Source organism: Myotis nattereri (assembly GCF_964212035.1).
Source record: "Myotis nattereri genome assembly, chromosome: 1".
Lineage (NCBI taxonomy): Eukaryota > Metazoa > Chordata > Mammalia > Chiroptera > Vespertilionidae > Myotis > Myotis nattereri.
In genome coordinates, this window is record NC_138075.1 from 230,397,559 (window position 1) to 230,424,036 (window position 26,478).

Genomic DNA, 26,478 nt, shown 5'->3' on the forward strand with positions numbered 1-26,478 from the left:
GGGAGCCTGAGGTCTGGGGTACAGACCTGCTTCCTCCGGGCGTTCCCCTTGTCAGCCCACGGGGCTGGATGAGGCCACCGCAGCCAGGACACCGGTGCCACGTGTGAGTCAGCCTCAGGTGTGAATCCCGCAGCCCCTCCTCAGTGCGGGCTCATTCACAGGCCCACCACCCCCTTGCCCGTTTGTTTTTACATTAAAATTGCAGTGGCCCCAGCCGGTTTGAGTCAATGGATAGAGCGTTGGCCTGCAGACTGAAGGGTCCCAGGTTCGATTCTGGTCAGGGCACAGCCTGGGTTGCGGGCTCGATCCCCAGTAGGGGGCCTGCAGGAGGCAGCTGATCAATGGTTCTCTCTCATCATTGATGTTTCTCTCTCTCTTCCTTCCTCTCTGAAATCAATAAAAATATCTTAAAAATAAATGAACTTTGGTTCATTGGACTCTGACCTGTGGTTGGAGGCAGACCCAGCAGGCTGTGTGCCCGCCTGGCAGCCTGAGGTGCGAGCAGAGGGGCCGGAGGCACAGGGGCCGTGGAGGGTCCGGCCAAAGCTGGAAACCTTGCTTTAATCAAGATAGAGCAACTTCAGTGCTAAACTCACATTTTATTTAGTCTTGTTCCTAAAATAGTCATAGTTTAAACACGAGCTGAGGTTAGGAGAAGAGAAAGAACATGAAACCTGACAGACAGACAGACAGGCAGGAGGGCGGGGACCCCCAGGTCAGATCTTCTCCATCTTGGAAATGAGGTCGTCACAGATCCTGGTCAGCTCGTCGTTTTCTTTCGTCTGAAAGAGGAAGGTCAAGCCCTCCATCTCCCAGTGCTCAGAGGTGGCAGCGGGGCCCACCAGGCGAAGAGGAGTTCGGGAAGAGGGCAATGGCCCAGCGTGGGAGCCAGCAGGCCACGGGGCGAGAGGGCAGGTCCCAACCACGGGGCTCGTCCCTCCCGCTCCCGGGCCGCAGGCCTGGCCCACCTTCTGCTCCACGGCCTTCTCCAGCGACTGGACTCGCATCTGCTCCTTCCGCAGACTCGCCTGGAAGGCCAGCGCCTCCGCCTGGGCCTTGCTCCGGACCTGGGCGATCTCCTCGCTGGCCCTGCACATGGAGAGCGGGCTCAGCCTCCCGCCTCCCCCATCACCCCCGGCCCAGGCGTCCCGGACTCACAGCCGGAGCTTCTCCTCCGCGTGGGCCTTCAGCGCCTGGTACCGCTGGCCTTCCTTCTGGACCCTGACGATGTAGTCCTCCACGCACTTCTTCAGCGACTCCTCATTCTGTAAGGGGGAGGGGCGTTGCTGCTGCCCGTTGGCTGCTCTGGGTCAGGTGTACGAGGCCCCGGCCAGGCCCCCTGGAAGTCCACCCGGCGGCAGCTTGGATGAGAAAGGGTGCGGAGCAGCGCCAGGCTTCCCGCTCCCTGGACACCAGGCCTGTCCTGACCCCTACGGCCGTCGTTGCCTCCAGGCCCCGAGCCTGTCCAGCACCAGTGCTTCCCTCGCCCGCAGCTCTGTGCCCCCGACTCCTGAACGTGCCCAGCTGGGGGCCGAGGTGGACCTGGCCAGGCCTCCTCCGAAGGCAGTGCTGGCTCCTCGGTGCCCAGTCACCAGGGCATCCGCTGGCCCGCACGGTCCTGCCCAGGCTGTGCCTCCAGCTCCTCTGCTCACCTGCCCAGGCCCCCCAGGCCGACAGCACCCCCACCCTAGCCCGACCCACTGGTGAGACTGGCCGCACCGCCCAGCGCACAGCAAGGCTGAGCCAGGTGCCGCGTTCAAGGGACCAGGACGCGTGGGCGGCAGCTCCTGCCCGACGGGCTGGGGACCGAGCAGGACAAGGCGGCTCACAGGGCAGAGCCCACCTACCGTCCGGTAGCCCTCGATCACCTCCTTCTGCTTCTCAAACCGCTTGAAGAGGTCGGAGAAGGACTTCTCCATGGAGCTCAGATCTGTGCTCAGCTGCTCCTTCTCTTTCAGAACCTTCTGGATCTCGGCTTTGGCAAGTTCCTGCTGTTTCTGAGCCTCCTCTTGGAAAGGGAGAAGCACACGGGGTGGGGGGCAGTCTCCACATGAGCGACAGAACAGGGACAGTGGGACGGAGGCAAGGGGCAGTGTCAGCCCAGCACGCGGAGGTCCTGCCGGAGGAAGGTGACCAGCCCCCCACCCCCCGGACCTGGGGCCCAAGTGCCCCGAGCACAGCACTTCTCAATACCAGTCCCGGAACCCAAGGGGCGGACAGGAACCCAGGGCCCGACAGCAGAGCCGCGGTGACACCTGTCCCCACAGTTGGGGCCTCTGGAACCCGAGTCCCTGGCCTGGGGAGAGGCAGGGTGCTCCCACCCCCAGCCCAGACACACCCAGAGCCGATGCCCAGAGAGTGAAGCTGGACACGCCGTGGGAGGACCCTACCCGTTCCCTGTGGTCCCAGCTGCTGGCTCGGGTTCTGGCCAATTTGGGAACCGTGAGCACCAGCGCTACAGCCTGACCCGGTCGCCTGGACCCCAGCTGCTCCCGCACTGGCCTTGGCTGCTCTCCGCTGGGGCTGCGGCACCGAGGGGGGAACTGCTGCTAGAAAGGGGGGCTTGGGGGCCGCACACTTACCCATCGCCTGGTACATGAAGCTCTCGTACCCGTCCATGACCTTCCTGTGGGAGGAGCAGATGCATGAGTGCCGTGGCAGGCCACGCCCCCACTCCAGCCCCGCAGGCCTCACCCCACCCCAGCCCCCCCGCAGGCCTCACCCCACCCCAGCCCCCCCGCAGGCCTCACCCCATCTCCAGGTTTTTCTGGCGCAGCTCCTCACACTGGCCCCTCAGCTGCAGGACCTCCCTCTGCGCCGCCTCCACCTGCACGGGAGGCGGGAACATCACCAGGTGGCCAGCAGGTGCCCACTGAGAGCCCAGGTCCCCCTGGGGTGTGAGCCCATCAAGCTCCCCTTCGTGGGCAGGTGTGTTCTGGGGGTCCCACGCCTGTGTGTGGGGTGTGGGCTGGGGACGCCTCTTGCTACAGGCCAGGCTGGGGAGCAGCTTGGGAGGGGGAGGGGTGGCGGCAGACAACACCACACTGGAGGCAGCTCAGAGCAGGGCAGGGGCTGTGGGCAGTGAGGCGCAGCCTGGGAGCGTGTGCCAGCTGGGCGGCGGCCGGCTGAGTGAGTGGACACCTGGGGTCCCACCCTCCCAGGCCTCGCCCTCACCGCCGCGTCCAGGTCCCTCTGGCTGTACTGCAGCACGTCCACCAGGGGGCCGCCGGGCCTGAGCACACAGGGAGGTGGGGGCACCTGTGGGCGACAGAGACCGACTGGGCCCAAGCTCCTCTCCCATCCAGCCGCCCTGTGGTCAGGAGGCTCCAGGACCGCAGTGACCAGAGACAAGCAGGGGCCCGTGGCCCCCCTGCCCACTGACCTCTGACCCTTCAGATCCCCGACCTAAACGCACCCTTTACACGACCAAGGGAGAAGCACTCACAGGCAGGGCCGGCGCTGCCGGGAAGTCCAGGTCCACCAGCGGGGCCTCGGGTGGGGCCCCCGGGGAAGGCGCCTCGGCGCCCTGCACACTGAAAGCAGAGGCACACGCGGTCACACCTCCCGACGCTGCCTTTTCAAAGCCACTCTCAGGGGGCACCGCCCTCCTGCAGCCGGGGGCGCCCGCTCAGAGCCGGACGCTCAGGAGCCGAGTCGTGAAGCCTCAGCCTGAGGTCTCTGGTCACCGCGCCCTGAGCCCCCGCAGAGGCCGGCCTACCTGCTGGGCTCGGGGGCCGCAGGCGCAGGCCGCTCAGGGCTGTCCTTCAGGAGCGGGTCGAACTTGAGGTACAAGGACTGCTTCCTCAGGGCGGACTCCTTAAACTGAAGGGGGGGGGGCGTCAACAGGGCCCCTCATCCTGACAGACAGCAACCCCCAGGGTGAGGCGACCAAAGGGCCCGAGCGCTCTCTGCAGACGCCTCCTGGGGGCTGACCCCCGTGCGTGGTCTGGAGCGGCTCTGGGGACCCGGGATAGGACTCAGCGGGGACCACGGGCGTGGCTAAGAAAAGCGCTGCAGGAAGAGGCCCAGACAGCACCGTCCAGGCGGCCGAGGGGTGGCAGCTGCTCTAGGGAAGCCCCCCCTGAGCCTCACCCTCAGGAAAGGCAGGTGCGGGGCTCACCTGGGACGTCCCGAACTGCTCCAGGTAGTCCACGTCGACCCCCATGCCTAGAACTGAGGGAGCAGTCAGTGCCGCCGCTGCCAGCGCCCCGCATGGCGGACTGTGCTTCCCCCTCCAAGCAAAGCCAGCCGGCAGCTCCCGCACTGCAGGGGCGTCCCCGGAGCCCCCACTCACACTGCCAGCACCCAGCTGCACCCCCCCCCCCCGTCCCCCAACCAGACTGCCGGTGGGGCCGTGCTGTGCATACTGGGTGTTGGGAAGCGACCCCAGGGGTGACAACCAAAAGGCCCCCCGGGCGAAACGGTCCAGCTGAGAACCACGGTTTAAACTACCCCAGACGAGTCCTCTGGTCCCTGATAACATTTGCTTCAAAAACGAAGGGTGCCTCATGCCACACATACAAGTAACTGGAAACGGGGCAGAGACCTACATACACGAGCTAAACTATAAACCCCCCAGAAGGAAGCGTGAGGGTCCATCTTCACGACCGGCTTTGACAACGAGTTCGTCGGCCGGACACCAACGACACAAGCAGCAAAAGGAAACACAGAAACGGACTCAAAGTTCCCGCCGGTGCGTCCACGCACCGTCCAGACATGGGAAGAGCCCCAGGAGGGCATTTCTGCACGCCAGTGTCTGACCGGGACCCTCTCAGAAAACCCCAGAACCTCAGAGCCAGGCACTGAGCAGGCGGAGGGTCTGACCAGCACCAGGGGAAGGTGCGCACCATCGTCACCAGGAGTGCAGGCCCCAGCCCCAGACCTGCTGCCCGCCCCCCCCGCACGGGCTGGGCTCCCCTGGGGTGGCGGGCCTGCCCCAGCAGTCCCTCCCAGGCTCCCGGCGCCCCTGCAGAGCACGCATGCTCGTCCCCCCACTTCCTATCTCCTTTGCGCCTACAGTTTTTAAGGAGCTGGAAGGGGTCGAGCAGCCTCACGTCTTTTAAAGCAACTCAGTGGTGCGGTCTCGCTGGGGCACCTCCGCTCAGACCACCCACCCCTGTGGGACGGGCAGCTTAGCCGCACGCGCACCACCTCCGAGGCTTGGGCTCTTCCTCTCATCCCCGTGGGGTCTCGGGCCCAACCGTTTCTCCAGGGGCCTCGAGGCCCAGGTGTCCGGCACTGGGACGGTCACGGCGCGTGCGCACCTGTGCTGCTGCGCTCAGAGGCTGCAGCCCATCTCCTGCCTCAAGGAACCTCCCGGGAGGCCCTGAGGACCTGGCTCAGTGAGGGACCAGCTGCTGCAAACGCCTCTCCACTCGCACTCAGCGGCAAACCCACAGTGATGCCCGGGGACTACGCACCCTCAGCTGCGTCCTGGAAGCGCTCCTCCCTCGGGTCCCAGGCAGGCTCGGGCCGCTGCAGAGCGGGGGCCGCTGGGTCAGCAGCAGAGGCTGTGGGCTCAGGGCCCGGACGGCTGGGGGCAGCCACCGGCTCTGGAGGAGTCGCGGTTCCCTCCTGGACGGAAGAGCAAGGTCACCTGGGGGCTCAGTTCGAGCACCTCGAGAAGTCGAGGGTCCTGGGTGGGGCCTTGCCTCCCCCGTCTTGTCGAGAAGAGGGGGTGGGGGTAGGGGTGGGGTGGTGGTGTGTCCGCCTGGTCCCCACGGGCTCCCTCTGCTCTGCAAGGACGTGGGAACACCGGTGACCGTGGGAAGACGTGCTCCCGCCCGGGCACACCCTCCGTACCTCGCCCACCGGTCCCGAGGTCCCCGCTGTGGTCTGCATCACAGGTGTGCCATCTGCGGAGGCCGGAGGCACCTGCCTGGAGAGACGGGTCAACAGGGCCTGCACCCCTCACCCCCGGGTCCTGCCCTGTGCACCCTCACCCAGAAAGCCAGGCCCAGGGCTAAGGTGGCGGCCGACGAGGCCCACCCACCCTCCCGGGAGAACCGAGCTTCGCAGGACTGGGAAGGAGGTGGGAGCTCCGAGGGCTTCTCAACTCAATGGCGGTGACCCCGAGACTCATTTGTCCCTTTTACCAGAAAACCGGTCAAGAGGCTGAGCGGCAGGAGGGCGGCCTCACCGGGAAGTACCAGGACTGGAGCAGCGGGGGTGGTCAGGGCTCTGCGTGCATGTGAGCACCGGGCCCGGCTAAGATAGGGCCTGACACTGGGGGCCACTGAGCAGCCCCCCCCAGAGCAGCCCGCAGCATGAGGACCCACAGGCACAGGGGCCGGGGGACCGCATCTTCTCTAGCATCTTCCACGGAGGGGAGCTCACATGGCCTGGCCCTGCCCTTCCCGCTCCTCCACACCAGCCCCCTACCGAGGCCCCTCTTTGGGCAAGCAAGTGCCTTTCTGGCCCCAGGTCCTCCCGCACGTATCACCGAGCAGCCACCCCGACACCGCCACCCTCACTTACTGGCTCAGGGGTGAGTCCCCTGCAGCCCCCGGGCCCGCTGGCCTGCCCTGGGGGCGTTCTGGGGGACAGGGCTCTCCCTGGCCTGCGAACGGGTTGAAGTTGGGGTCTTCCAGCTTGTCCCAGTCCAGGCTGTAAGACCCCCGGGGAGGAGGAACGGGACCCTCGCCTGCCTCCTCAGGGGGCGCTTCCGGCCTCGCTGCGGGTCTCCGCCCCAGTTTCCTTGGTGGGCGTGGCCTTTTGCTGGGAGCCTCATCCGAAAAGTCAAACTCTAGCCAGACAGGCCCCTTGCCCCCAGAGCCGGCCATGTGGCCACTGGTCTCCTCGTCCTGAGGACCGGGGGCCGTCGCCCCTCCAGTCCCCGGAGGACCGGCCGGAGCCGTGCTCTCAGGACCGGCAGCGTCCTCAGGGCTGGCCCGGGCCCCAGGCAGGTCCGCGGCAGGGTCTTCTTCGCAGGCGACTGGGGGGTGGGCAGCAGAGGGCGAGGGGGTCTCGGCTGAGGAGGCAGGGGGCCCGTTGGAGCGCTCTCCTGGGCCTCCGTGAGGGTCCTCTGTTCTGTCTGGGGATGCGATCCTGGGAGGATCTTCTAGAACTTCAGAGGTGGGTGCAAGGGTTTTCTCCAGGGAGTGAGAACTATCGTTTTCCTCCAAGCCTTGCCCAGGGCCATCAGACGTTCCTTGTGGAGATGGGAACTGGTTTTCAAGACTCGCAGGGGCCTGGGGAGCGCTTGACGGATCCGGGGGGGCCTGGGGCGTGGAGGCAGGCCGGCAGGGATGCCCGCCTTCAGAGGCTGGCCTCGCATCTTCCGGAGCGGGGTGGGCGGCAGCCACTGCAGGTTTCTGTAGAATCTCATCAGTGGGTTTGGCGTCCACTTCCTTGGTGAGCTGTTGGCTTTAAAAACAGACTCGGTCAACACTCCTGAGCCCGCTGGCTTTTTAAGGTTTTTGTCTACATTGAAAGTATCAGCTAAAGACAGGAAAAAAGAACGTTCTGGGAACCCCGTCCTCAGGCTAAACTTCCACAGCATGTGTCCCCGTAGGTCACTCGGTGCCGGGGCGGCGTCTGAGCAGCGGGCTTCCCTTCCTTCTCGGCGTGGCTGTAACCCAGTGATGGCGAACCTGTGACACGCTGTCAGAGGTGACACACGAACTCATTTCTTTGGTTGATTTTTCTTTGTTAAATGGCATTTAAATATATAAAATCAATATCAAAAAGATAAGTCTTTGTTTTACTATGGTTGCAAATACCAGAAAGTTTCTATACGTGACCCGGCACCAGAGTGAAGTTAGGGCTTTTCAAACACTGACATGCCGCGCTCAGCAGGTTCGCCGTCACTGCTGTAACAGAACAGCATCCGAGTCCCGCTAATCTCTTTCAGTTAAATTTCAAAAAGAAAATACAGAGTGACTTTGCAAAGTAACAAGGAAACCTGGGGAGAGAAAGATTCAGGTCCCAGAAGCTTCCACCGGGAACGGGCACACGGCCTAAGGATGCTTTGCGCAGGGTGGCGCAAGGGTCTAGCGGGGACATTTTGCTGGAATCCCTGTCTCTGTACCTCTGGAACTGCTTACGAGAAAGAGCAAGTTTTAAACAGCTTGAGTCAGCAAAAGTCAGAGGCAAAACGTGCCTGAGGCCCCGCCCACTCTGGAGTCGGAGGGTCCCTGGCGGCCCAGGTGGGTCCGTTCAGCCAAATTCGGGAGAAGGGCCGCCAGCAGGGTCCTCGGGTTCAAACAGGCAGACAGAGCGGCACCTGCTCAGCCGACCACCAGCCACGCCCAACGCCCAGCACCTGCGAGGCTGCGGGGCTTAACCCGGATCGGACCAGGCCCCAGACAAGCCTCTGAACCGGCCATCGGCCTGCGCTCCACGGCTTGGCTGAAGAACCCCGGCCGCCTGCCGGCAAGGGGAGACCCCAGCGGATGCAGGAAAAGGAGGCGAGGCCGCAGAGGCGTGGGCAGGCACTCCACGGAGGCAGAGGACCGGCCAAGGGCTCTGGGCACTGCCCAGCTCAGCGCAGACCCAGAGAGGCCCAACGAGGCCACAGGCAGCACACACCGTCCTGCCGCGGGCACCAGACTCTCCGAAGCGCCGCACTTACTTCTCTTTCCGGGCCCAGCCGCCAGGGGAGCTTCCTCCTCCGGCCCCGTCGCCGGGAGCGCAGCGAGCCTCCGGCCGGCCGCTCATGCTGGGCGTCAGGACCCGGTGCGTGAGCGGGTCCCGCAGGGGCGTCTGGAAGGTCACCTGGGGGAGGGCGGAGGGAGAGGCTGCTCAGGCTTGTCTCCGGGGCAGGAGGGACAGGACGGGGCGGGCAGCGGCAGGCACTCGCCTTCGTGGCCCTGGCTGTGCTCTTGGGCGGCACATTCTCCTTCTGGGACGGGCGGAGGACCGGGGACCTGCCGCTGAGGTCGGGGGGTGCCGACAGGAAGCCGCAGCTCTCTGCTCGGCTGTCAGCCGCCGCGTTCTCGTCACCGGGGAGCAGCAGACTCATCCTGCAGAGGCGGGCGGTGGTGTCAGAGGCGCCCCCTCCTGCGGGGACCGCCCAGGGGCTGGGGCCGCGCCGGAAGGGCCTTCAGCCACAGGAGGAACCAGGCTCTCCCCGGACTGGGGGGGGGGGGGGGGGGCAGTCAGGGGCCTGAGCGCCGGCCTGGGAGGAACCTGGGGGGACAGAGCCCTGCCCGCAGGAAACAGCAGGAGGCGGGGCGGCCAGGCCTTCCCGGGGAGCCCGGAGCTTCCCCATCGGGGCGCAGTCCGCCCTCCCTCCCGCGGCCCCGGGATGGTCACCGACGTGACACCCGAGGAGCAGCCGCGCTGGGCGGGGGCGTGTGGCTGAAGGGCAAGGCCAGGGCGGCGGCGGGCACCGGAAGCGGGGAAGAGGAGCCCGGGTGACTCGCGGGTTTGGCCTTGGCCACCGGGTGCGACAGGGCAGGGCCCGGCCGGGGCAGCACGGCCGCCGTCAGGCTCAGCCCGGCTTCTCTTGCCCGCGGGCGCAGGTGTGGCCGCGGGCGCAGGTGGAGCCGGCGGGCGGGGGGGGGGGCGCTCCCAGCTGAGGCCGCCAGGCGGGGCGGGAGTCGGAGGGGGTGGGCGGCGGGGACGCGACCTCGCAGACGGCAGCGCGGGGCGGGGGTGGGGGCCGGACGAGGTCCCGGGGCGCGAGGGGGCTGTTCGACGGACGAACCGCCCGGGACGACGACCGAGGAGCCGGGGAGGCAGGGAGGCCGGCTCCGGGGGAGGGGCCTGGCGGGCGGAGGAGCCGCGGGAGGGCGGCTCGCGGGAGGGCTGGGCTCGGCCGGCGCCCACCGGCTGCCGGAGGGGCCGAGGCTGGCGCGGAGCCCGCCCCGCCGCGGGCAGACGCCTTACCTGCCGGCCGACGCGCAGAGCCGAGGACGGAACAGGAGGCGCCAGTCCCGGAGCCCGGCCGCCCGCCGCCGATTCAAATACCGACGGTTGTTGAGTGCGGCCAATCAGCGCGGGGTCGGGGAGGACGCCCGAGCACCAGCGACCAATAGGAGGGCGCGCCGTCCAGCCAACGCGCTGCGGGTGTGCTTCCGGGGCGAGGGGCCGGCGCCTGGCAGCCGGCGCTCGCCGGACACGGGAAGCGGGCAGGGCTGCTCGCGGACTGGCGGTGGCTGTGGGCCCTCCGCCCACCCGGGACCGCGGGCGCAGAAAGGCTAGGGCCTGAGGGCCGCTCGCGGGCCTCCGTTTCCCCAGCTGTGAAACGGGACTAGGCGCAGCGCCGCCCTCCGGCGGGTCTTGAGGAGCCCAACCCTCGCGATGACTGGGGGCAGTTCACGGCTTCTGGCCGGGCGCGGGGCTCCGCGGAGACTCCATCTCCCAGAGCACCCCGCGCCGCCGTGGTGGACTCCATCTCCCAGACCACCCCGCGCCGCCGTGGTGGACTCCATCTCCCAGACCACCCCGCGCCGCCCGGCCCCTACGGACCCGGACGCTCGGCCTTTCCAGTGCCGTGGGGTGGGGGGGTGCCTCGCCGCGGGTCTGGGCGGCGGCGGCGGCGCGATGGACAGCCCCGAGGTCACCTTCACGCTGGCCTACCTGGTGCTGGCCGTGTGCTTCGTGTTCACGCCCACCGAGTTCCACTCGGCCGGGCTCACGGTGCAGAACCTGCTGTCCGGCTGGCTGGGCAGCGAAGACGCCGCCTTCGTGCGCTACCATCAGCGCCGCACGGCCGCCACGCTGCTGTGCCACTCGCTGCTGCCGCTGGGTGAGGCCCGCGCCCCTCCCCTCCCCAGCTCCGGGCCCATCGGTGCGGGGCCGCGGGGACACCTCCCTCTGAGAAAGAGCCGAGGGGGGGCGGTTCCGGGATCCCCGGTTGCCCCGAGGCCCGCGGCGGTGGACCAACCGCCCGTGCGTTCCACGCTGGCGGCAGCTGGTCGGTTGCAGGCGGCAGAACGCGGGCTGCGAGCCCTGGGGAGGATGCTCGCCCCGCTGGGGAGGGTGCTCGCCCCGCTGGGGCGGGTGGGGAGCGGTCCTTGGACGGCAGTTCCAGGAGAGGAGCCCGAGTTAGCGGATTCCAACAGGGGGACGAGGGGTCTTGGCCCAGGCCTCGGGCAGTGGGTGTGGGACGGGCCGGCGGAGATGGGTGACATCATGGCGGGGGGGGGGGTGGTCACAGGTGCAGAGATGGACACTCGGGCTGTGCTGGGCCGCCACCCAGGTGCCAGCTGGTCTCTGGGAGCGAGTCTGCCAGCCCCTGGGTCGGGCCGGCTGAAGGGTGGGGTTCCGGGTAGAGGGTCTCTGAAGGGTAGGGGGGGCGGGCAGACCCAGGGCTGGGGCCGCAGGGGCTGGACCACCGCGCCTGCAGCCTGGGCCAGGGAGGGGTTGCCAGCTCGCAGCGGAAGCAGCGGCCTGGTGGGCGTGGGCGTGCAGGGGGCTGCCTGTGGGAGCCAGAGCTCAGGGGCGGAGTGACCCCAGGAGGCCACGCCTGGGGGATTTGGTGGAGCCTGTCTTCATAGCCTTTCATCTTTCAACTGCAGTTGGTTTACAGATGAGCCCCAAGGGTACAGCCTATGGCAAGACGTTTATGTAACTAGGAAGTGTTTTCCCCGTAAGCCCACCCGCCTGGCGCTATGGCTATTACCCGCTGGGCTGTGTACCTCCCATCCCGCCTCTTCACCTTTCCACCCAAACCCCTCTCCTGCTTGGCAGCTTACCAATGTGGGGAAGCCTATCTGGTGGCCAGACACACGGCTTTGTTTTTATTTTATTCGTTTTCAAAAGCTTTGAAACCTTATGGACATGATATCTATTGCAACACAACAGATTGTCCTGAGATGTAGTGACTTGACCAACAGCCAGTCTTTACTGTTAATTTTGCAATCTCAGACCAGCCACTGCACACCTTCGCCGCCTACTTCATTCATTTCAACCTGCAGGTTGGCCCCATTCGGGCCCGCCTGAGCGGGGCACTGGCTCCCAGGTTGTGGCGTGCCCCCATCCTTTGCTTACTATCTGGCACGTGAGAGTCCAGCTAGGGTGGGCCATGCTCTGATCTGCTCCTCAGGGGGGTCAGGAGGCCCAGGGGCGGGCCGGTGGGCAGCTCCATGTTGGGGGACACCAGATCCTTGTATGTGTTTTTGCCTTTCTGGGTTTTGCTAGTTTTCTTCATGACTCACGCGCGTAAAGCTACAGTGGCAAGTTAAAAACACTTGTCTCTTGCCCATGGTGTCACTGCTGTGGGCAAGGGCTGAGCTGGGCCAGCTGTGGGTGGGAGAGACCCACTCAGCCTGGGGCACTGACCAGGGCAGAGGGCCAGGCCCAGGGCTGGGACGAGAGGAGTGGCCCCCTGGGAGGTAAAGGGACAGCACTGTGACCCTCAGTGGGCACCACCAGGGGAGGATGAGGGCCTGGCAGTCCGACCTCTACTGAGGCTGCTCCGTCCCCTGCAGGCTACTACGTGGGCATGTGCTTTGCAGCCTCGGAAAAGCGGCTCTACTCCCCAAGCCAGGCCCCCGAGGCCTGGCGGCTCTTCCTCCTCCTGGCCGTGACCCTGCCCACCATCTCCTGGACCCTGATCTACTACTGGTCCCGCGACCGGTGGGCCCGCCACCCGCTGGCCCGCACCCTGGCCCTCTATGCCCTCCCACAGTCGGGCTGGCAGGCTGTCGCTTCCTCTGTCAACACTGAGTTCCGGCGAATCGACAAGTTCGCCACAGGGGCCCCGGGTGCCCGTGTGATCGTGACAGACACGTGGGTGATGAAGGTGACCACGTACCGTGTGCACGTGGCCCAGCAGCAGGACGTGCACCTGACCGTGACGGAGTCGCAGCAGCACGAGCTCTCGCCGGACTCGAACCTGCCCGTGCAGCTCCTCACCATCCACGTGGCCAGCACCATTCCTGCCGTGCAGGCCTTCGACATCCGGTAGGGGGCGGGGCGGGGCTGGGTCCACCGAGGCCTGTGCCCAGCTGGCACCGGGTCTCGTCTTTGGGTCCTGGGAGGCGATGAGTGTGACTCTCGATTGAGGCCCCTGCAACCCACCCTGGCCCCGTTCCCCTTGTTTCCCCACAGTACCCCCACTTCCTTTGTCCGTGCTGTCCTCTGAGCTGCCCTCTGCCACTTCTAGGGGAGCCCTCTGGGCTGTTTGGGATGGGACAGGACAGAAGCATGGTGGCTGCACCCCTGAGGCTGAGGCCATGGCCAGCCTGCCGGGACCCTCCCTCAGCTGCGATCCTCCCTGTGTCCTGTGGCGGCTCGGGGCTCGGGGCTGTCTTTGCTCGTTTTCATCGGCAGCTGGGCTAGGCCCGAGCCGCCATGTTCTGTTTGGTTGCGAGCGCCCCGGTCGCCCTCGGGGTGCAGCCTGGGCCTCCCTGATGCCTGCCCCAGGGTTCTGGCCAGGCTGCCTGGGCATAGGGTCCTGCCCTACAGAGGGGCCTGTGTCCAGTGGCCTTAGCCCAGCAGCCCCCTCCTCGTGCAGGCTGAACTCCACGGAGTATGGCGAGCTGTGTGAGAAGCTCCGGGCGCCCATCCGCAGCGCGGCCAACGTGGTCATCCGCCAGAGCCTGGGCGACCTGTTCCTGGAGACCTTTGCCTCCCTGGTGGAGGTGAACCCAGCCTACTCGGTCCCCAGCAGCCAGGTGGGTCCCCAGGGGCCAGTCCTGTGGTGGGGGTGGGTAGCCCTGCTGGGAGTCCGCCGGGCTCCTGTAACCGCCTGGCACCTCCCGCAGGAGCTGGAGGCATGCATCGGCTGCATGCAGACACGCGCCAGCGTGAAGCTGGTGAAGACCTGCCAGGAGGCGGCGGAGGGCGAGTGCCAGCAGTGCTACTGCCGCCCCATGTGGTGTCTCACCTGCATGGGCAAGTGGTTCGCCAGCCGCCAGGACCCGCAGCGCCCCGACACCTGGCTGGCCAGCCGCGTGCCCTGCCCCACCTGCCGGGCGCGCTTCTGCATCCTGGACGTGTGCGCCGTGCGCTGAGCGGGCCGGGCCAGGGCGAGGGCGCGGCCGGGGGCTGCTTTCCCAGCTGCATGAGGACGGGGCTTGTGTAGAGCTGCTCTGAAGTGCGGGCAGGGCTGTGGGACGGGTCTCGGGGCTCTGCCTGCATTCCCCACTCCTCTGGGTGCGGGTGGGCAAGGTCACAGAACACGGCCTGGGCCCATCTCCTGAGTATTCTGGGCCCCTGAGCCGTCTGGGAGACCCTGGAGTGTCCCAGGTGGCCTCACCTGGGCCACTTGCCTTAATTCTGTGGAGCCCACCTGCCCCGTGGTTACACACCAGACCCAGATTCATCCGGACAGGCTGTGGTTAGTCCTGCTGCTGGCCCCATGGAGGCTGCTTGGAGGACCTGGGGCAGAGCCTGACAGTGGAGGGGAGACCTAGCTGCCACCCCAGGTGAGGCACCACCTGGGGCTTTCTGGTGGCTGCCCCTGGATGCCACCAGGAAGTAGCCTTCCTGCCCATGTTGACCCTGGACTTCCCATGAGGAGCTGGGCACCAGACTGGCTGCTCTGTCACCTTTCCCTCAGCTGTGTGCTCCTGGGGCCACTCCCCCCCGGAGGGTCATTACCTATGTGCCTTCTGCTGCCCCCAGGTCCAGGGAAGAGCCACACCTTAGCTTCCTGGCGGGAGGCACGGAGCTGAAGACCAAGCACCACAGTGGCATCCCACATCCACACAGGCTTGTCAGAACGCAAGCACAGGCCTGGGCCCAGCCCCACAGGCCCACCTGGCTCAGAAGGGGACATGCCCGTGGGCAAGGCACTGAGGGTGTCTTACCAGTTCCTGGTGGGGTGGCAAAAGGGCAGTGCCAGGACCCAGCTCTGGGAGGCATGGCTGCTGGAGCCTCAGACTCGTGACCCGAAACCCCCTAAAATTGGTCATCTAGCAGGGATGATGGACCCAGCTGGCCCACCTCACCCAAGGCCACGCCGAACCCAGGGGACTGGGGAGCAGAGAACTTGTGGGCCTTGGGGTGCTCAGCAGGTGAAGGTAGAGGAGGCAGCCAGGACCACGCCCAGCCTCGGCCTGGAATTTCAGATGCTGCCCAGGGAGGGTTTTACTACAAAAGAAAGTTAATTTCATAAAGACGAGTCTATTGTAGCCAAGTGATACAGTACTTAATAAAATATTAGCCTGAAGTTAAATGCACTTTCCCTAAGGGAAGTATTTACCCCCGATATTCAAGCCTTGGGAGCAGGTGGAGAAGCCATCTTAAAAATAGCAGCAGGTGCTGTAAGAACCTCCCCCTGACTCCCCAGCTGGGTGGGGGTTTCAGAGGCCCATTCCCGGGGGTCCCGGGCGCGTTGTGGTCGAGGGGGCTGCGGCCGGCGCCCCGGGGGCCGAGGTCGAGGTCGGCAGGCAGGGCCTCCCTCCATCCCGTGCTTCCGCTGCCCGTGACCTGTGGGGCTGCGGCCCCGGCTTCCGGGGGCCAAGCGCCATGTTGCTGCTGCACCCAGAACGCTTTTTGGGAAATGGTCCGTACGAGGCCCTGGAAAGCACCGGAGCCGGGCCGGGCTGCCGGGTGGTTAGAGCCGCGCCCGACACCCAGGCTGCCGGGCGGATCCCCAGCCGGGGCACCAGCCACCGGGGGGCGCATCGGCCAGGGGCACACATCGGGGTCCTCAGCCTCTCCCTCCTTAAAATCAGTCAGTGGAAAAGCTAAACACGAGAGGCGGGCCCGGCTCCCGCGTCCTGAACGGCTGCTTCTCGCCCGCCCGGGCCCTGCTGGCGGGTGGGCGGGGCTGAAGCGGGAGGAGCGAGCCCGGCGGCGGCGGAACCGGGGGAAGCGGGCGGCGGTCGTGGCTCCGCGGCTTCCGCAAACACAGCCGACGACGGGGAGAACGGGCGGTGCGCCGCGGCCGCCGCTTCCGGGTTCCGTTCCCGCCAGCGCGGAGAACGCGGCCGGGCGCGGCCAATCGGGGACGGCCACGCCCAGGCGGGGACCAATGGGAGGGCCGAGCCCCGGTTCCCTGCGCGCACCGCGCCCGAATCTCCCGCCCCGCCCCTCCCCCGCCAGGCGCGTCCAATCAGCGTCGAGGGCCCGGGCACCTGCGCGCGGGGGGGAACGGTGCCGGGCGCGCTCCCGCCCCGCGGCGGTTCGGCGGCTCCCGCTGTCCTGGGCCGCCTGCGCGGCGCGCGTCCGGGCGGGCTCCCCCCGCGGCCCGATGGTTTCGCCCGCCGGCGGGACGGCGCGGGGCGGGGCGGGGCGGGGCGCGCGGGCGAATAAAGGCGGTTGGGGGCGGGGCGCGCCATCGGTCCGCGCCGCGGGACACGACGCGCTGGTCGCCGCCTCGCCATGGCCTGCAGCCCGCGAACCCCCCCCACGTACCGGAGCCGCCGCGACCGCGACGCCAGGTGAGGCCGGGCCGGGGTGCGAGGAGGGGGTGCGGGCGCGGGAGTCGCGGCCCGGCCCGCCCGCCTGACGCGGCCTCTCGCCCGCAGCCCGCCGCCCCCCGCGAGATGGAGCCTGGGGCGCAAGCGCAGAGCCGACGGCCGGCACCGGGCGGCGGAGGACGCCGTGGGCCCCGCGAAGCCGGCGGAGCCCCGCCGACCCGACAGGTGGGCCCTGCGCGCGGGGCGGGGGGCGGGGCGGGCGCCCGCGGGGTCTCGGGCCGCCGGGAGTCTCGGCAGGGCCCGGGGTGTTCCCGGCCAGCGCGGGCCCCCACGGGCGCCTTGGGTCCGTGCAGCTGGCTCCGTCCCCATGGGGGACCCCGCCCGCCCGGGCTCCTGCAGGGCCCGCCGCCCTCTCGGGGGGACCAGGGCCCGGAGGCGAGGCCTGGCTGCCCGGGGCCCCGTGGGAAGGCGGCGGCAGGGGCTGGGGCCGTCGCTGTGGTCCGGGGTGGGGGCTGCGCTGCGCGCGGGGGCGGCGGTGCTGGAGACGGAGCGGAGGGGTTCGGGGGCTGGGCTCCCACTGCCCGCTCATGAGGGGGCAGAGGCGTCGGTCCCACCGGGTCCGGTTCTCTGCCGACATGGAGAGGACGGGAGCGCCCGGCGGGCTGGGAGCTGTGGGGAGGCGATGGGGTCGGGGGCGCAAGGCCGGCAGTAGCCCGTGTGGACGACCAGGAGGCCGGGGCCGCCGCCGGCGCGGGGAGGGGCAGTGAGTGCAGAGCGGCTCCCGTCGCCGCGGCTGGAGGCAGAGACGGGCCGAGCCGCACCACGGAGACCCCGCTCCCAGCTCCCGGCCCCGGGGGCCCGCTCAGCCGGGAGACGGGCTCTGCGCCCCCCAGCTCAGCCACACGGCGCCTTACCGGCTCCCAGTCCCGGGGCACCTGGGCGGGCCGCCGCGCCTCCGGAGCCGCCGGTGGGGGGGTGTCTGAGGGGCGCAGGCTGTATCCTTCGGGCCCTTTCCCGCCGGTGCTCGTCCCAGGGCGGGAGGAGGCCGGGCGGGACCTGCCGCGTCTAGGAGGGCTCAGGCCCGAGAGGAAGCCTCTGCCCCCCCCCCCCCCCACGAGCCCAGGAGCCTGCGGGCCGCGCCTGCGTCCGGTTCTGTCGGTGGCTCGGCGCGCGCTCGGCTTAGCTTTGGGGCCGTGGGTTTGCGTTCGCGCCCCGCCAGCCTCTCAGACTCGGAGCTCGCTCGGGAAACCCGGTCTGATGGGGTGAAGGGCGACCGCGTTACTGCGACCTCAGAGCGCGGGGCTGGCTGGCGTCCGAGCGGGGGCGCCTTTGCCGAGCCTGGTGTTGGCACCAGAGGAGGGGCCGCATCTGATCTGTGGGGACCGGCGCCTCCCACCGCCGCCGGAGCTGCTGGCAGCGCGCCTGGTGGCTCCGTATCGCCGACCCGACGGGAGCTGCCCCGAGCCTCTGAGCTGAGCTCCGCCCCGGCTCCGGGAGCCTCTGCCCTGACTCCCCGGAGCAGCGAGGGCCCCAGTGCCGCCCCCGCCCCGCGTGCAGCGAGGGTGTGACTGAGCCTGAGCCCTTGCGCCTAGAAGTGAGCAGCAGCCGCTGTCCGCTGAGGAGCTGCACGGCGCTGGCCACCCCCTCAGCGTTCAGCGTGCTGTTGGAAAAGCTAGCTCGGTTTGCAAGTGAAAGAGTGGGTGTATTAGGCCCCCTTCTCTGCTGATGGGCCCCGCTGACCTGGTCCGCCTCCTGCCCCCCCCCCCCCCAGCCTCTGTCCTCGGGGTTTAGCCAGCCTGGCACGGGGTGGGGGCACAGGAACGTTACTGAGCCAAGGCCCAGGCCCAGGGAGCTAGGGAATGTCAGGCAGATTCCCAGAAGCCCTTCCCTTGGGTCTCCACATACCGGCCATTTCCTGGCCATTTCCTGTGCCGATTGGAAAGGAAACTGCAAGTGTCGGGTTCCAACCCGCGTGTCCATCTCCTGCAGCTTCACCACCCCCGAGGCCCCGAGGCCCCGGCCTCGGTGTGCGGACTGGGCCAGCGCCGTGGAGGAGGACGAGATGAGGACCAGGGTGAACAAAGAAATCGCAAGGTACGTGCTCGGGCCACTGTGGAGGGCCAGCCGGGGTTCGGGGTTCGGTTAGAGCCGCGCTACTTAAAAGGCTGGTCTCTGGCCAGCTGGTGAGCAGCTGCTGGGAGCCGGGTAGAAATGCCGATTCTCAGCCTCCCCCTTCCCCCCGCCCCCCACCGGCGGTCGGCAGGGACTCCGGGTGGGGCCTCGGGTGACTCTGCTCAGTGAGGGGTGAGGATCCCTGTCTTAGTGGCTGTCCCCCGACCTCGGCTGGACTGCAGAGGGCCACCGTGATGTGCCCGGCCTGTCCCGCCCAGCCCCAGGCAGGAGGGGTGCTCTTGACTGACACCTGTCAGGCAACAGCCATGAATGGCCAGAGCTCAGAGAGGACCCCTGACTTGGAGCCTGAACCCCTTGCAGTTGCACCCCAAATGGTTGTATGTCCAGGTTCTCTCACACTCCAAGCAGTGTCCTCTCCCGGGACTCACGATGGCTCAGGTGGTGCCGCCGGAACCCCTGCTTCTCCCCCGCTGACACGCTCACCGGTGTCTGGGGGCCCCTCCTCCCTGCCGTCGGACCACTGAACGCCCCAGTTAAACCGGCTCCTGGGTGGCTGAAGGGCTGTGGCTCTGGGTGCCGATGAGAACTGTGGCCCTGGTGCCAGCAGGGGCAGGGCTGGTGGGTTGCAGCTGCTCGCAGGAAAGGCATTGGCACGGGTGGGGGGGGGTGCGGGGGGGGTCGTCCATTCAGGGGGGCGTGAACGTGTGTGGGGTGTTGACAGGTGGGCCCAGTGTTCTGAGTGACTTGGTGTGGGTCTTGGTGTGCCAGCTGTGGCGTGAGGCTGGTTGACTTGGTCAGTGTGTCCTCTTGCTCTGCGCCCAGGCTCACAGCGCGCCCTCCCGCTGCCCTCGCCGGGGACAGTCTGCGGCCCCGTGCCGGCAGGGGTCCCCTCTTTGTTCCTCGGTGGCCTCACAGGCCTGTCGCTGAGAGCTGTCCTCTGTTGGGGGCCACCCTGTGATGGCCGTGACAGTGCTGCTGTGGCAGTGCCCAGGCTGGCCCCGCTGGTGACGCAGCCCGTCTCACTCTGGGGGGTGGGCGCTGTGAGAGGTCCGCTCGCTGTGCTCCGTGGAGGATGGCACGGCTCGCACCAGCAGCCTGAGAATTTGACAAGGGTTTGCCATCCCTCCAGCCAGTCTTTCCGGGGCCCTGAGGGAATGGAGCCTGGGAAGTGGGAGGGGCATCTCATTCCTGGGGTGCTGTGTGCTCAGTGCAGCTGTGGATACACGGGTGCCCGGGGCGGGTGATGCTCCGCTCCTGTGCCCGGGCTGCAGAGGGGCAAGAGCTTACCTGGTGGAAGGGGCAGGGACTGGGGACATCGCTTAGGCACTTGCAGGACCTGTAGCTCGAGGGGGTGGTTGGTTTCAGTGCCAGGCGGCACTGACCCCCCCCCCCCCCCGCCCTGGGATGGTCTGCAAAGCTGGGAGTCGGTGGGTGGGCACTGTGATGGAGGGCGCTGCCTCGGGAGCCGAGGAGCAGGAGGGGCTGTTCAGCCTCTTTCCAAGTCTGAGAAGGCAGGGAAGGAGCGGGCACGCAGGTCCCCCAGCAGGGAAGGTGGTGGCAGAGAGAAAACTTTTTATTTCAGCCTCTTTCCTCAGGCCACAGGGTTTGGGGGTGTCAGTCTCTATGGTGCTTGGATCTTGCGACTTAGTCTGAAATGTAGCATCTGTTTGGCCTCCAGCTTGCGTTCTGGGCTGAGGCCTTGAGGCCGCAGGCGTCTCTGGCAGCTGCAAGCACTTTCTCTCCGGTGGAGCCTCTTCCTGCCAAGGGCCGTGTGGACATTAATGACATCACTCTGGCCACACGACATCATCAGCTTAAAGCCAGCCTCTCTGTTCACTAACTCACCCCTATTGCCTGGGCAGGGCCAGACCAGGTGGTTCATGGATCTTATGCAGCCTGTGGGCCACACATTCGCCAGCCCTGACTTGTATGATCTGACATGATTTATCATAACCTTTATCTTATAGAAAGAGTGCGGGGGGGACAAGGGGGAGCCCATGATGAAAGACACCTGCTCTAACCGGCGCCACCACTGACCGCACCTCTCGGGGGCGGAGTCCTGTGTCGCTCTGGAAGCTTTAGGTTTTAGGTTAATTTTTACGCCTTTTTAAAACAGCAGCATTTATTCTGCTCCCAGATACAAAAGAAAACTCCTCATTAATGATTTCGGAAGAGAAAGGAAGTCACCATTGGGAAGGTAAGCGCCATTCGTGTTTCTCTTCTGAGTTGACCTGCCATTGGCTACGAAGAAGAGAGCGAGCAGGCAGGGCTGCCGTGTTGGGCATTCCCCGAGCAGCCCGTCTTCACCGCGAGTCGGGATGGGGATGTGGTGTCTGATGTGCTCACTCCCGTGGGGACAGAGGCCCTGGGGCGCATGGGGGTTGGGAGCCCGAGGCCAGAGGCCTCCGTCCGTGGCCTGCGCTGTCTGCGCGGTGAGGGATGGGAGGCTTGTTCCGGACCGGCGTCCTCCTCTCCAGCAGTGACTCAGAGGCGCCGTGCCCAGTGCCCGCCGACCTGGAGACGGACGAGAGCGTCCTGATGCGGAGGCAGAAGCAGATCAACTACGGGAAGAACACCATGGCCTACGACCGCTACATCAGAGAGGTCCCGAGGTAGGCCGCGGGCCGGCCACGCAGGCACTGCAGGCCACGGAGACGCGCAGGTTGCAAATCTGGTTCATGTAAAACAGGGGCTGGTGCCCACAGAGAGGTTTAAAACCACGTGTTCGCCGTCAGAATGTGGTAAACATCTCATTCCCCAGACCCACAGCAGTCTCAGGACGCAGTCGTTAAGGACGGTGGGGACGGGAAGCTCACACTAAAGGTCTTCCTGAACGCAGAGCAGTGCCGTGGGGACGGGCAGCCCACGCCCTGCTCCCGTGGACATGCTCTGGACAGGGTGCCCTGCAGGACCAGGGTTCGGGCGCACTTTCGGTGCGTGGGTTGGGGAGGCACGGCAGAGGCAGAGGTGGTGGTGGTACAGCCAGCCCTGTGCTCCTGTGGCAGATCAGTGGGTCTGTAACTCACAGCAGTCCTAACCTTAGAGTCGGGGTAACCGAAGGGCTGTGCCAGGGTGAGTGCTGAGTGCCAGGGTCCTGTCCCCCCCGCAGGCACCTTCGCCAGCCCGGTATTCACCCCAAGACCCCCAACAAGTTCAAGAAGTACAGCCGGCGCTCCTGGGACCAGCAGATCAAACTCTGGAAGGTGGCCCTGCATTTCTGGGATCCTCCAACCGAAGAAGGGTGTGATTTTCAAGAAATGTAGGTGCATTGCCTTCTCGTCCTCCATTGTCGCTCGCTCGTGCCCTGGGTGGAACAGCTGTCACCTGCGAGGCAGGAGGTGGTCGTGGCAGCCAGCTGTCCCCTCACGTCCGCGTCCATCCGCTCCCATCCGCGTCCATCCGCTTCCATCCGCACAGCTTAAAGCGTTGGGGGAGGGCTCTGGGGGTGGAGTCTGCTTCCTGGATTGAATTTACATTTTGTAGCCAGAAAAACAGAGTTTAGAAAACCCGAAAATAGGGGGTTTTCGTTTGTTTTTAGGATAAACATTCTAAAAATTATTTGGGTAATTTATTCCAAACTATGAAAGTAGGTGTTTGTTTTTTTTTTTTTTTTTTTTAACTCAGAAAGGTTTTCCCTTTTCCCGGTTGGTTTTAAGCTTGTGCTTCGTCAGGAGGGGCTCAGGCCCGGCTGCGCTGCCCCCTCCGGCAGGCCCTTGGTGGCTGCAGGTGCTGGGGACTTGCTAGGAGCTGCCGTGTGGGAGGTGGTTTCCGGCGAGCTTTACGTTTGGCCTCACAGACGTCACACAGGTCTTTCCTGGCGACACTGTTGTCCCGTTCTCTGCGAGTACAAAGCTGGCGACGAGGCGGCGTCCGGTCTGCCAGGTGTTCGCCGCCCCCGCCCCCAATTGGGCTCCTTCGGGCTTGCACGGGTGCTCGGGGTGTGCCCAGCTCCGCCGGGGCTGCCGCAGCCGCAGCCGCACCCCGGACTGGCTCAGCCACACGTGGGGTCCCTGACAGCCGTGCTCAGGGCAGCGAGGCGGCGGTGGCCTTTGGTTTCAGCGAACAGACTGGAGGACGTTCCTGCGTCTCGGGCCTCCTGGCTTTGCTAAGCGGTGGCTGATGCCTGTTTGGTTCCACAGACATCCCGTGGACCTCGGGGAAATGGAGACGGAATCCACAGAAAGCAGCTCCGAGTCCCAGGCCAGCTCCCAGGATAACAGCTTCGTAAGTAGCTTTGCTTGTGCGTCTCGGCGGGGGGCTCGGGCTCCTCGTTACCATAGGTGCCCCTTTGTGAACTGAGGTTCGGTTCTGATGTCTGGAGGGGGGCCCCTCACCCTCCCCTCTCTCTGATAACCGGCAGACGATCTGACGGCGTTCCTAGGGAATGGCCGCAATTTATGTTTTTGGTTCAGTCTGACTAATCCCGTTTCCATCGGAAAGTAAAGGCCTGTTCCCTCTGGTCTGGCTTCGGCACAGCCGCTGCCTGCGCTCATGGCTGTGAGTGTGGGTGTGGACGGCTGACTGTCACTGCGGCAGGGCCCGTGCCTGGGGATGCCCCCGTGTTTGCTAGTTTTAAAAAATCCCATGTTTTTGAAAAAGGAAAATTCCAAGATGAAAAGAAACTTCCAGTATCCGATTCTGTGCACGTACCGGTTGGGTGCATGTTCTTGCTGACTTTTTTTTTTTTAATTGATTTTAGAGAGAGAGGAAGGGAGAGAAAGAGGAACAGCAATGTTTTTGTTTCTCTTCTGGTTTTGTTGGTTGATTCTTGAATGTGTCTTGACTGGGGATCAAACCTGCAACCTTAGTGTATCAGGGCAACGCTCCAACCAACTGAGCCGCCGGGCCAGGGCTCGTGCAGACGCCCTGCCTGGGCCCAGCACACCCGGCCAGCGGCCCAGTGACAGGCCCCTCTGTCACCTCCGGAACGCCCGGCCGAGTGAGTATGAGAAGAGGGGGACACCAGGACACACAGGTGTGTGGTGTGGAACGGGCGTGCTTCCCCTGAGGTCACCCTGTCCTCGGGCCGGCCAGTTCCAAGGCCTGTGCACTAGGGTTGCCGTTCCTGCCTCCTTCCCTGTCACCCCTGCGAGCAGGTCCCTGCCCTCACGGCTCCATGGCCGCGGGCACCACACGCTCTCTGAGGCTAGAAGTGGCTCCAGGGCACAGGTTCCCACCATGAGGAATCCCGCTGTTAGAGGTGGTTTCGAAGCTTAGACGTGGGGATTGTCCAGGGAGAGAAGCACGGCCGGTCAGGCAGGGCGACCCGGAGGGCAGAGGGCTCGCAGGCGGCGTCCTTCCTAGGGAGCCGCAGAGCAGCCTCGTCCCAGTTCAGGGTCTGGACGGCTGTGAACTTGCCGCTGACAGTCTCAGAACGGAGCGGTGCGCAGGCCTGGGGGCCAGGGAGGGAAGAGGCAGGTGCGCGCTGGAGTCGGCCCGGGGAGACGAGAGCAGGGGTCCCGGCGGAGATCAGGGGGCACCAGGGAGGGGTGGCTCTGAGATGGTGGATGGACTTAGTGCGATGAGCAACGGGACCGCCTGCCTGTGGCTGCAGGGCGGGGCTTTGCTGGGCACGGCATCTCCCAGCTCAGACTGCTCAGGACATGTGGCCGCGGCCCTGCTGCCCGACCCCGGCCGTGTGCAGGCCCCTCGGCTGCCCCGCGCCCCTCCCTCTGCAGGTCTGTCTTTCCTGATTCAGAATTTCATCAAGGGGACACGTGTGCAGGACACGTTGAAACTTCACCTGCCTGTCCACCTGTGACGGTGACTTTTTTAAAAAACATGCATTTAAAATTTTGGGTTTAGTTGGAATAAACATTAGGCTTCAAATGGTTTAAACCCCCTAAATTGTAAACTCTTAACAATTTTAATTCATATGAACACACGACCTTTCAATTATACTTTTTTTTTTAAGGGAAGTTTTTTAAAAATATGTTTTCAGAGAGGAAGGGAGAGGGAGAGATAAGAAACATTGATGATGAGAGAGCATCATTGATCGGCTGCCTCCTGCATGCCCCCACCAGGTAGGGATCAAGCCCGCATCCCGGGCCTGTGCCCTCACTGGAAATTGAACCGTGACCTCCTGGTTCATAGGTCGTTGCCCAACCACTGAGCCATGCTGGCCGGGCCAATTAAACTTTTTTTTTTTTTTGTCCTCATCCTAGGGTATTTTTTCCATTGGCTTCTAGAGTGAGTGGGAGGGAGACATCAGGTGGTTGCCTCCCGCACATGCCCCTACGGGACCAGGGGACCTGCCGCCGAGGTACATGCCCTTCACCAGGAAGCGACCTGCAGTCTGCAGGCAGACGCTCCAGCCACTGGTCCGCACCGGCCAGGGCCAATTAACGTTTTAAAATGAAAAACAAAAAAGCAAAACCTCATTATGCAACCAGAACCGTGTCAAACGCAGCACTCCCTCCTGTGCGGGGAGCCAGCGTTCAGTGCTGTCGAGCCTCCGTTCCCTCCGCGCTGTGAGGAGCGCCCACTCCTGACCTACACAGCGCCTGCCGGGTGCACCGGGGTGGGAAGTGCCCTGCCTTCGGGGCGAGCGGGGCTGGGGCAGGGGCTGTGTCCCCCCCAGCCAGGGGCTGGAGCGCAGGCAGCTCTCCCTGAGCTCTGAGTTGGCGGAGTGTCTTGGTGTGACCGCTGTGCGAGGTGGTGAGGGCAGGTGGCTTCTGGTGCCCGCAAGGCCCCCCCGCCCCGCCCCGCCCCGCTCCAGGTGCGTGGCTGCGCTCAGTGGGGTGAGCTCACCTGTCGCCAGTCCCGTGGGAGGAGCTGGCATGACACGTGCTTCTGTCTCCCAGGACATGTACTCGGGCACCCCCACCAAGGTGCCACACCTGGACTGCCACGTGGAGGACGAGTTTGACTTGGAAGCGTGTTTAACTGAGCCCTCGAAAGACTTCTCGGCCATGAGCTAACCTGCCCGCGGACCGCAGAGCCAGGGCCTCTGCCCGGCCGGGAAGGCCAGCGAGCCTGCGTCGCCCGTTTGCCACGGGGGCCCCTGTTAATAGTTATCGCCTGGTGAATTGTTATTCTTGCCTTATTTTTTAAACAATTTTATGTATAGTGAGTGTATTTTGCGTGTTTTAAATCGTGAATGCAATTGAGCCCAATGACAATTGAACTTGAAGCATTCTTTGATAGACTTGATTGCTTGGTCCCCACCATCCCCCAGTTCACCCGACCAGCACACTCGAACCGGTTTCCACCGAATCTCAGATGCCAAGCTGCCGCCGGTAGGTGGTGGTGTGGGTTTCACCGTGTTCAGGGACCGGGCTCGTGTCAGCTTCCTGGATGGTATCTGAGTGTTCTCACCTTCGGGCCCTTTAATGTCTTTATGGAAACTTAATTTTTGGCCTTTTGTCAGTATGTCAGGGTGGCTCTTCCTGCAACAGAGCACTGACCAGTCAGATACTAAAGTCGTAAGTTACTAAGTCCCGTAGTCCAAGTTGGGTCTTTGTAAATAGTGCCAGGTAGGCCTCCCAATAATACTCCAGGAGTTACGGCAGCAGAGGGATTTGGAAAGAGCATTTCACACAGTTCATTCACCATGTAAAATTGCTGTAAATGATGATGTATACAGATTTCCTGTTCAAACATTTAATTGTAAACTTTTTGTTAAGACTGTTGTTAAGTTTTATTGCTTTTGTATGGAATGAGATTGCAAAAATAAAAGAGCCTTTAACTGATTGATTGCGTTGCCAGATGGGCTAACTGCTGAGGCGGCTCCTGGGTTTGGAGGATCTCTGTGCTCTGTCCTCAGTGCGTGGCCGGGGGGATGCGGGGGGGGGGGACAGGGTTGTGGCCCAGGCTGTTACATCCCCCCCCCCGCGTCCCCCGCCCCCCGGAGGACTACATCTGTGATGGGTTTAGAGCTGAGCCAGAGCAGACGCATCCATGTGGGCCAGCGTTCCCCATGGCGGCCCTGCCCCCCGAGACAGCTGCGTAGTCCCAGAGCAGAGCGAGTCCCGGGGGGCTGCCCGCCGACGCCGCCCTCCGAAGCCACATGTGGACCTGGCTGCTCTGCCCTAGTCCCTGCCGCCAGCCATGCCACACGCCCGAGGACCCGGGTGGGATGCTGCAC

General features: G+C 65.2%; 3 protein-coding genes across 5 annotated transcripts; 2 read left to right on the forward strand and 1 right to left on the reverse strand.

Moving 5' to 3' along the window:
- Nucleotides 1-584: 584 nt before the first annotated feature.
- On the reverse strand, nucleotides 585-10,695 carry TACC3 (transforming acidic coiled-coil containing protein 3). Its single transcript, XM_081092613.1, has 16 exons — nucleotides 9,832-10,695; nucleotides 8,801-8,963; nucleotides 8,573-8,715; nucleotides 6,478-7,365; nucleotides 5,803-5,878; nucleotides 5,421-5,574; nucleotides 4,121-4,173; nucleotides 3,719-3,822; nucleotides 3,446-3,533; nucleotides 3,175-3,258; nucleotides 2,751-2,827; nucleotides 2,583-2,626; nucleotides 1,848-2,008; nucleotides 1,159-1,265; nucleotides 969-1,089; nucleotides 585-782 (listed from the first exon to the last, which is right to left on the reverse strand). The coding sequence occupies exons 2-16, from the start codon at nucleotides 8,960-8,962 to the stop codon at nucleotides 717-719; spliced, it is 2,328 nt and encodes a 775-aa protein (XP_080948739.1). The 5' UTR covers nucleotide 8,963; nucleotides 9,832-10,695; the 3' UTR covers nucleotides 585-716.
- TMEM129 (transmembrane protein 129, E3 ubiquitin ligase) lies at nucleotides 10,489-15,070 on the forward strand (the record flags this gene model as incomplete). 2 transcript variants are annotated; one of them, XR_013996080.1, is made up of 5 exons in its annotated part: nucleotides 10,489-10,693; nucleotides 12,378-12,852; nucleotides 13,406-13,565; nucleotides 13,656-14,318; nucleotides 14,518-15,070. XR_013996080.1 is itself a non-coding variant. In XM_081092693.1 (4 exons), 4 exons carry the CDS (start codon nucleotides 10,489-10,491, stop codon nucleotides 13,902-13,904), a joined length of 1,089 nt encoding a protein of 362 aa, XP_080948819.1. In that variant the 3' UTR covers nucleotides 13,905-15,070. The 2 variants fall into 2 exon arrangements, 1 of the variants encoding a protein (XP_080948819.1); XM_081092693.1 differs by having other exon boundaries at nucleotides 13,656-15,070.
- Nucleotides 15,071-16,152: 1,082 nt separating this feature from the next.
- SLBP (stem-loop histone mRNA binding protein) lies at nucleotides 16,153-26,084 on the forward strand. Of its 2 annotated transcripts, none has more exons than XM_081092728.1 (8): nucleotides 16,153-16,280; nucleotides 16,368-16,484; nucleotides 18,249-18,353; nucleotides 20,530-20,589; nucleotides 20,870-21,004; nucleotides 21,502-21,651; nucleotides 22,532-22,616; nucleotides 25,196-26,084. In XM_081092728.1, the coding sequence occupies exons 1-8, from the start codon at nucleotides 16,222-16,224 to the stop codon at nucleotides 25,310-25,312; spliced, it is 828 nt and encodes a 275-aa protein (XP_080948854.1). In that variant the 5' UTR covers nucleotides 16,153-16,221; the 3' UTR covers nucleotides 25,313-26,084. The 2 variants fall into 2 exon arrangements, with proteins under 2 accessions (XP_080948854.1, XP_080948855.1); XM_081092729.1 differs by having other exon boundaries at nucleotides 16,195-16,280; nucleotides 20,873-21,004.
- The last annotated feature ends 394 nt before the right edge of the window (nucleotides 26,085-26,478 follow it).